Raw genomic sequence first — 8,845 nt, forward strand, 5'->3', positions numbered from 1 at the left:
CCCAGTTTTCTCTTGAAGGCTGCAAACTCTTTCTACTCACTGTTTTCCACACTGCTAAAGCAGGCCAGGAATAACTACTACAGAACCACTAGAATATCTAAAAGTATAATATTAGTTTTAAACATTGAATTCCCCTGATAAATATTATTTTAAAAATATTTAACATAGGGAAAACTAAAATGCAATAATCTGTTCACACATGATTACTATGCTACTTGTGACCACACAATTCATTTAGTCAAAGAACCCTTCTCCAATTCAGAGCAGCCTCCACTCAAGTCTGCTGCTTTTCCCCTGGAAGAGACAAGAAATAGCTGCGAGGCATGTCCTGTCCTCTCCGCCTGTCACAGAGCACTCCCAACTACAGTAGTTACAGCCTGGCTTTTTTTGTGGCAGCCTGTGAGGTGCAGGAGGGCAGGTCTGGTGGCTTTGCTGGCAGGAGCTGACTGCTGCTGCAGGCACGAGGTGTGGTAGGGATGGCATGCCAGCCGCTGCCACCAGACTGGGATGGGAGAGGAACAGCAAGGATCTGGCTTCGTCAGCTGTTGTACAGGCCTACTGCAATTTACATGGGAATTATATAAACTTATGTAGTCCATTTATAGAAATGCTGATTAAGTTCAGAGCAACCACTTTGAACTATCTGCCAAGAACAAAAGCTATTCCTTTGTGCATTGTCAGCCTGAAGGAACTCAATCTGGAACTATTTTAATCAATCTTTTAGATGTCTGAGTTTAATATAGAGATTATAGAGGGTAAAGTTAGGGCAGAGTTGACCCCAACTGCCAAACCGTTTGAAGAAGGGAACTGTGAGTTAGCTTTGATCGAACACACATTTGAAATATATATTCAGTTATGTCTAACAACAGCTGGGTACAGCTAAAAAAATGAGCTGGCTGCATACCTCATTTACCATATACCAATCTCAATGTAAATTAGAAATAGCTAAGTACTCTTTGAATTGTGTTTTCTGACCAGGCTCCCTCACCTCCCCTCTTGCCCCCAACCCCAGACCTTCACAGTCTAGGGGTAGCTGAAGCACAGCTCAACATAGTCCCACAGCTCATCATAGTTCCTTCACTCCCCTCCCACAAGCAAAGCAAGATGCTCCAGAGCCTAGATATCCTGATTGCACTTGGATTCCCCCTCACTTCTAAGGAATATTTCTACAGAAATTTGTGATAAACAGGAAAAAATACATTTATGTATTTATGTAACAGTTTGTGTTTAATAACAGAACTGGACAATTAGCATGTGGAATTTCCCTCTCTTGACCTTTACAAGGTGAAAGGTGGGGGGCACTATGTTACAGCAGCAGAGGACAGGGAGTACCAAATGTCATTGTGCTGGCTAAGGATTTATGTAATTTAAATACATCTGGAGGAAAGGATTAACTCAACATCATAATACAGTCTGAATCAACTTTGCTTAGTTGAACTGCAAGGATATCTCTGTTTATAAACTACCATGTTTGCAGCACAGTGACTGACCCATCAAGGCAAATATGCATCAGGTACTGTCTTAAACAGCAGCAGAATATAAAAAAAAAACTGGAAAAAGACAAGACCAAATGATTTTAGACTTTATGAGAGTTTGTTTCTATTGTCTGGATTATATAGCAAAAGTAATTTCCATTCTGTAATATCTTTCAAATAGGAGTCAACATTAACGTCTATTTTAAAATGTTGCAGTAAGGAAGCAAAGGGTTGAAAAGAGGTGCTGGCTAATTGTCCAGTGTTGCTGCTTTACAGTCACTGTGCGTGCAGTGCCTTCAAATCAGATGATATCACTGTTCCCTAGCCCTCAAAAATCTTTGTTCCTACCCTCATACTACCTCCTCTTTTTGTCAGTAATTGATGCAGCCACATGGTGATTTGTACCAGGAAACAGAGCTAGTATAAAACCAACCTGGGAAAAAAGGGATTGTAATTACAAACCAACAGTGTCATACACTAGAGAAACAGCCACAGAATATTCCTGTAAATCTGCCAAGTCAATAATATTCATGACGATCTGCTAAGTGCTGGCTGTGAGGACTGAATTTGCCTGGGGCTACTGGAAGTCACATATCTAGTTTTCCAGAATGTCAGAACACTTTGGGAATTAAATGAGTAAAAATCATTTGTTCAACTTCTGCTTTTTTTCCTTCTTTTCTCAACCCTCAAGGTACTCATGTCTTGTCCACACAACCTAGTCCTTTCTCAAGATGCCTAAGAAATGCCTAGATGGAATTACAAATGCTAGGATGTTTGAAAAAAGAAAGGAATATTTTATCAATGTTTTCTTATTTTAATCATATGACTAAGAGTTAGCTAGAGCTGGTCTTCAGCTAAACAGTTACAGTTTGTAAAGCTAAATCACAAAGTGGAACAGTATTTTTTGTTAAATTTACTTAAAGACCAAAATGCATTTAAATTACCATACTATTGTCACATAAATCTTAGGCCTTTTGCTGTGTTTAACAATGCCCTTTATTTTACTATTCTCTCTAAATCACGTAAGGGACATGGCCCAAAAAACCTAACAATTTGCATAGAGTAATGCTTACAGTGTTACAAATGGAGAGCAACAATCTCATTTTCTCTTCCAACCATGGCTGCATACTAACTATACACGGAACAGAACAGTTTATAAAACAATATCCTGACTGAGTCTAACAGCTGCAGTAATGAACCCTTGAAAAGTTCCGACCCCCACCTGGAGACTTAAAATAATTTAGCTTTTTGACAAATAAAACACGGGTTGGGTAGCTTTTAACACAGCTCCTTGGAAATATTGCTCCTTTATTATCTCTCAAGCCAGACAGAATTGGTCCCTGAAGAGTCACAGCGTGTCCCTCTTCTTCAAAACAGGCCAGTCATGCTGTCCTAGACAGTCAGCTTGACCTCAGAGGCCTTCACTCTTAGCTTTTTCCATCTTTCGTGTTCTGCCTCTAACTCCTCTTGCATTTATTTCTGCTCTCCACCCTCTCAGTTCTGCACTATGTTTCCCCATGTACACTGAGGAGTTTAACAAGGCAGGCCATGAATGCCCCAGACCTGTCACTCCGTATTTTCCATTCAGCTGCCTCTGGCGTGAGGATAGCAGTCTCCAAAAGAGGATGATTTGTGGCAGAATCAGCCCTCAGACTACAGCGTTCAGAGAGGTCAGCATTTGCAAATGGGACACTACTTGGCAGCAACACCAGTAACCAGGAAAGCAATGCATGCAGAGATTCCTGTGGCCTTCCCTTCCCTCATTTGGAATAAAAGTTTGGAGACAGAAGAAAGGATTGCTCTGCTCCACGGGTTTTGGTTTTTTTCTTTCTTTCTGTTTTTAGCAGTCTTGAAAAAGAGAGTAAGAAAACAAGAATATATGCTTCTTGTCATAAGTATCCAAAATAAGAACAAAGACACAGTCCTTTCCTGGCATGTTACAACACAGGAGTTCACAGTCACGAAGAAATAAAGCAGGATTTGCTAGCATCCAGCACGATCTCATATTTAAACAACGTTTCCAGTTGAAAAAAACTGTAAACTCAATAGTTAATAACGTAACAAAAACATCTATCATAAAAACATCTATGTGTACAAAAACATCCATCATAAAAAATAAAAGTATCTCAACGAATAGAGAGGCTTAATATAGAAAAAAGTCTTTAGTAATTCATGTGTCTAGAAGAGTATTTCTTTTGGGTAGTGAAGGAGCTATTTTGTTGTTTAGAGTGCAAATATACACTTCCCATGCCAAAAAAGGTACTACCCAGCCAGTGAATATCTACAGGTATAAGGCAGGAGTAACGGGCATGTCCATCCCATCTCATATAATGACTCCATACTCTCAAAAACAGGATCCAGATAACAGGACCAGCAGAAGACTAGCTGGCAGAAGCTCCAATGATTAACATTTTTTTGTGCATGACACAATGCAGAAATAATTAACAGCAACATAGCTTGTAGAACAAGTAAATTTTAGCTAAGAGAATCTTCTGGAGGTAAGATGGGGTGAGCCCAAGTTACTGTTCTCTTGTGCAGAAGAAAAGGCAGATCTTCCTAAAAATCATCCTAATCTGCAAATACCTCAGATTCAAGAGAGATCTGACCTGTATCTATTATGGAACAATCTAAATGAAAAGTTGATGCCTCCATACAGTCCCTCTGGAGCTCCCTGGCATCATGGATCCTGAAGACCTTCCAATACAGCAGAAGCTAAGGAGAAACTCAAAGGCAGCTTATGCTGCTAAGTGTGCTAATATCTCCTAGTAAGATTTCTGATCAAAAATCAGCAGTCAAAATCAGCATCAAAAAACCATCAAAAACAGGCTGGCTCTTTGCTCCATTGTTTACAGCTTTTACAGACCATTCAGGATCCTGTTCAGAGTTCTCAATGGAACAGGCATGCACTGAGGAAGGACATTTATTTCTCTTCCACCTCTTTGGCAGCACAGATCTGTCTTTCTAGATCTTGAAACATTGTGCCACTACATGGTGCCTGGGATTCTTCTCAGAAAATCAACACTTCCTCCCTGATCCCATCTAAAGAACTTTATAAATTTCCTTTCCTATTTTCATAGTAAGGAAAGTACCCTCCTCATGAGCCAGTATCTCATGAAACTTCACTGCTGTTCTCAAACAAACACCTTTCAGCAAGTTTATCTAACCTCCTAGCTCAGCTGCTTTTATCTACAATATATGAAAGCATATCCTGCTTCTTAGGAATAGTTTTAAACTAGTTCTTAGAACAAAAATGTATTTCTTGTGATTACTAGAATTACTTCCTTTATCATCAAGCTCATTTATAACATAGTTTTAATTTCAAGAGCATGAAAATTTAAATTCTGGCTTTGGAATATATGTGAGCAGCTACTTTGTTACTCCTAATTTAAAGTAAATATTTGATTGACAAAAAGAGAACCTTAAGCCATTTCTTAGTGAAATGCTAAAAGGGAGTACCAAGAATTCTCAAAAATAGGTATTAGTAAAAAAGCAGGATTACTCTTCTACAAACCACCAAGTGGACAGAACTGAAGCCAGTTTGAGCTGACCTTGTAAGAACTGGACTCAAATGCTTAACGCAATAGGAAGTGAAATAAAATTTAAACTTGTACAGGGTGTGGTTTGTACTCAGTAAGAAGTTATTTTAAGAAGAACTCTTACCAGTGTAGCTATATTAGACTAAATTTTCTATATGGTAGATTTATTCTGTTCCCCCAAACGCCTATTACTATGAAAACATACACACTCACACAGTGTACGTCCTAACAATGTTATTATCAATACCTTACCTGTAACTCTGAGCATTGCATACATGAGGAAATTAAGGTATGATTTTTTTTATGACTAATACACTCAAATATGTAAGAACCATCTTCCCACTGTTCATTTTTAATTTGAGAAGTCTAGATAATTCTTTGAACTTCACTGTAGCATGTGCTACAAAAATGTCTGTTCAGTTTCTCAAGAGGGTAAGTAATAATGAGGCACTCATTGTTTTACAATCAGCATACACAAAACTCTTAATGAATATTTAACCAGCACTTACATTTTCACAATGCATCTTTCTGGGGTTTATGTGGGAAACATTGAGTCCATCAATAACAATATCAAATGGAAGTCGGTCTTCCACAAATGTTTGAAAAGCTTGAAATTCCTGAAATAAATAAACAAACACAGGGGAATAATCTGTTGAGTTTAACAGAAAGAGATTTCATTCACTTTTTATTAAAAAAAAGAAACAAAGCCTAAATCTCTCACTTTTCCTTTGTTGGCTACACTTCACATTTTTACTTGCATATTTGCTAAAACAACCACACCAAAAAAAAAAAGAGAAAAAACCCAAAATCTTAACAAGACCAAAGTGTTACAGTGGATACTTCCAGTACAATTTTAAACTATATTAGAACTGAAAACTGAAACTTTACAGTCACCCAGATTATTATTATAATCCAAACTGTACACTTTTATAAAGATACATGCTACAGTCATTGTTACACAACAGCTGCAAAACAAGGCAACTTTACAAACCAGTACACTGTGACACTGTTACCAACTCTTAACACTTCCAAGTGTAAAATAAGCACCATACTTAGTTTCTCTGTAAGAATTCTGAAATCTCTGAATGCCAATCAATATTTAAGTAAACATTCATTTAGAAACACAAAATCCCAATTGTGAGAAATGCACAGCTTTAAGGCTAGTGAAACAATGAACTTTCCTATTAAGTCAGAAATATAATGCAGTGATGGAGCAAACCAACAGCATCCGTCCAGTTTTTCCAAAGGAAGGAAAACCACAATTGCTCTAGGCTTGAGACCCCATAGGAAGAGAACAGAATACAAAGCTTTAATAAAATCTTCAGGAATTTCTCTCTTGATTTTTGAGGAAAGATTCAGTGCTTTTAGCAGACACTTGCATAAGATTTCTACTTCCTGCTTCTGACTGGTTTTAACAGGCACACGAACCCTAAGCCATCCTGGTGGGCAGTGACTTGGCTTCACAAATGACCTTTCTAGTAACAAGTAAGACTTATTTATCAGCAACAGAGTTTTCACAGCCCACAGCTATAAATGAACTTTCATAAGAACTTGAAATAGGAATTGCAAAACAATTGCAAATTTCATGCCTTCCGTTCAAAAAATGCAAGAAGCACTTTTCTAATCTTGCCTTCTCCCATGTAGCCATATGACAACATACAAGTCTAAATAAAAAACCATCCCCTCAGCATCCAAACAAAAACATATCAGCATATATAATTCTTCCTTGGAGAAAGGAATGAAATAAAGAATTTATTTGTCCAGAAAATACATTGCTGTCAGGCAGTAACAAATTATCACAAACTTCAAATGTAGTCAGAATGCTTATAACAAATTATTCTAGGAAAAGTGTTACTTGTATTAAGAGTAAAAACCAACCAAGTGAGATAAGGATGCCTCACTTAGATGTTAAAATTTCAGGCATAATTTCCAAGTGAGCAGAGGTGTACTGATCAAAAGCACACTGATGAGTACATAGACAACACAAGGCACAGTCTAGCACCACCAGAACCAATTGCCTTTTATATGGTCTTTCACTTCTCCATGGTTTAAATAAATGTTATTATAGAGAATGTATAAAAAGCTGGGCAAGAAAATGATCACCTCAAACAAAAAGAAATTGTTGGCATTTGTGTCCCTCTGCCCCCCAGCTCCAATCTCAATGTATTTTACACAGATGAATAAATATTCTCATTGCCATCTGACATGGACAGCAAGACACAGAAAGGAAGTCACTAGCAAAGGTGGTGGCAGGGAGGGAGAAGGGAAACAAATGCAACACCAAACAAGGATTCCTGACTTCTGGGCTTATGTCATCCAGTAGACTTCCCCATGGCTCAAAATCAGTTGAGTCATTACTGTAACACTGGATGGCTCTCTGAAATGTGGGAAAGATAAAAAGAAGGAAAACACATACAGATCGAATGAAGGTAAAATAGAAGAGCTTTGAGACAAAGATGTGTGAAAATGGAAAAGACAAAAGAAAGTGGAAGCAGATGAAAAACACATGGTAAACACTCCAACAAAGAGTTATTTTCCTACTGCAAACAAATGCCAATATTATTTGCAGTAACATGGTTACAGTCAAGTAGACACTTTTATAAAGTATAGTGTACACATAATCTTGTCTTTAAGGGCTCAGTTCAATACAAACCAAATGCTTTGTGGAAAATGTTAAAGTGGTAATTTATTTCAAGTGACAATAGTTATAAAGCAGATCCTTAAGGGGTGGGTTTTCCCTGATGGGCAGAGTGCTTTGTTGAGAGAACACTACATTATGAGTTGGGGGAGCAGCAGAGGCGTTTGATGGGCCAGCACTCCCCTCTGCCCATGCTCTGCTTGTTTCCATCTCCTCTCCCAGCAGGGCAGATGGAGCAGGTGCTACCAGGAAGGTCCTGCTGAGAGGCACCAGGATAGGCTCAGTACCTCTCAGAAGCAGCTCCTGTCTCTCTGGGAGCTGGGGAGATGCTGCAGCCTTTTCAGTGTCATTCCCTCAGCCACATCACCCTTCCCTGCCATCTCCTCCTGTCCATGTCTTCTACTGCACTCTCAACAGATGCCTGATTGTGCCCCTGTAGCCTCCCAGATCTGCTCAACTGTTTTGCCTTACTACCAGTAAACTGCAATATAGGGAAAGTGTTGGCTCAGGAGTCTCTTATCCACACAGGCAGATGAGGAGTTAATGCCAAAATAAGCGCAGAAGACAAATGGCCAAGTTTAATTTATGTCACCAAATACAGAAGACCAGTGAAGCCTTAGACAGATGAAAAATCCCTAAGGATCGGTTCATTTTCTCCTTGCCACCCATATTTCCCCAGCAATATACAAGAGTCCTCCTTTCCTTTCCCAGAAAAAAACCCAAACATAAAGAACAGAAAAATTACAGGTTTCTCTGAGACAGTTTTTGAGTTGCCATGTTTCCCATCCTCTCCAGATACAGGGAGGGAAAAGGGTGATGTCTGTGAATAAGCAGCAGGCTAAGTCATCCAGATGCAGCATGAAACGCTATTCAAACATGCAGACTTACACCATAAGAGTATATTAGGTCTGCCAGAGATGGAGTTAATTTTCCCCACAGCAGCCCCCATAGTGCTGTGCTGTGTATTGGTAGCTAGAAAGGTGTTGATAAAACCCCCCCAGTGTTTTGGCCACTGCTGAGCAGTGCTCACAGAGCATCAAGGCTGTGTCTCCAACATCCCCCCTCACTGGTAGGCTAGGGGTGGGCAAGATCTTAGAAGGGGACACAGCCAGGCCAGCTGACACAAACTGACCAAAGGGATATTCCATACCATAAAACATCAGCTCAGCAATAAAAGCTAAGAGAAAGAGCGGGGG

At 39.1% G+C, this 8,845-nt stretch overlaps 1 protein-coding gene across 3 annotated transcripts in view; it reads right to left on the reverse strand.

The window, feature by feature from the left end:
• KIAA0391 (KIAA0391 ortholog) overlaps positions 1 to 8,845 on the reverse strand; it is a 52,569-nt gene that overhangs the window by 22,043 nt on the left and 21,681 nt on the right. For all 3 annotated transcript variants that reach the window (XM_026849114.1, XM_026849113.1, XM_026849112.1), the window contains exon 5: positions 5,521 to 5,628. In XM_026849114.1, the coding sequence (XP_026704915.1) occupies positions 5,521 to 5,628 (108 nt within the window). The remainder of the gene's footprint in view (positions 1 to 5,520; positions 5,629 to 8,845) is intronic.

Source organism: Athene cunicularia (assembly GCF_003259725.1).
Source record: "Athene cunicularia isolate RWA chromosome 5 unlocalized genomic scaffold, athCun1 chr5_part1, whole genome shotgun sequence".
NCBI classification, from domain to species: domain Eukaryota; kingdom Metazoa; phylum Chordata; class Aves; order Strigiformes; family Strigidae; genus Athene; species Athene cunicularia.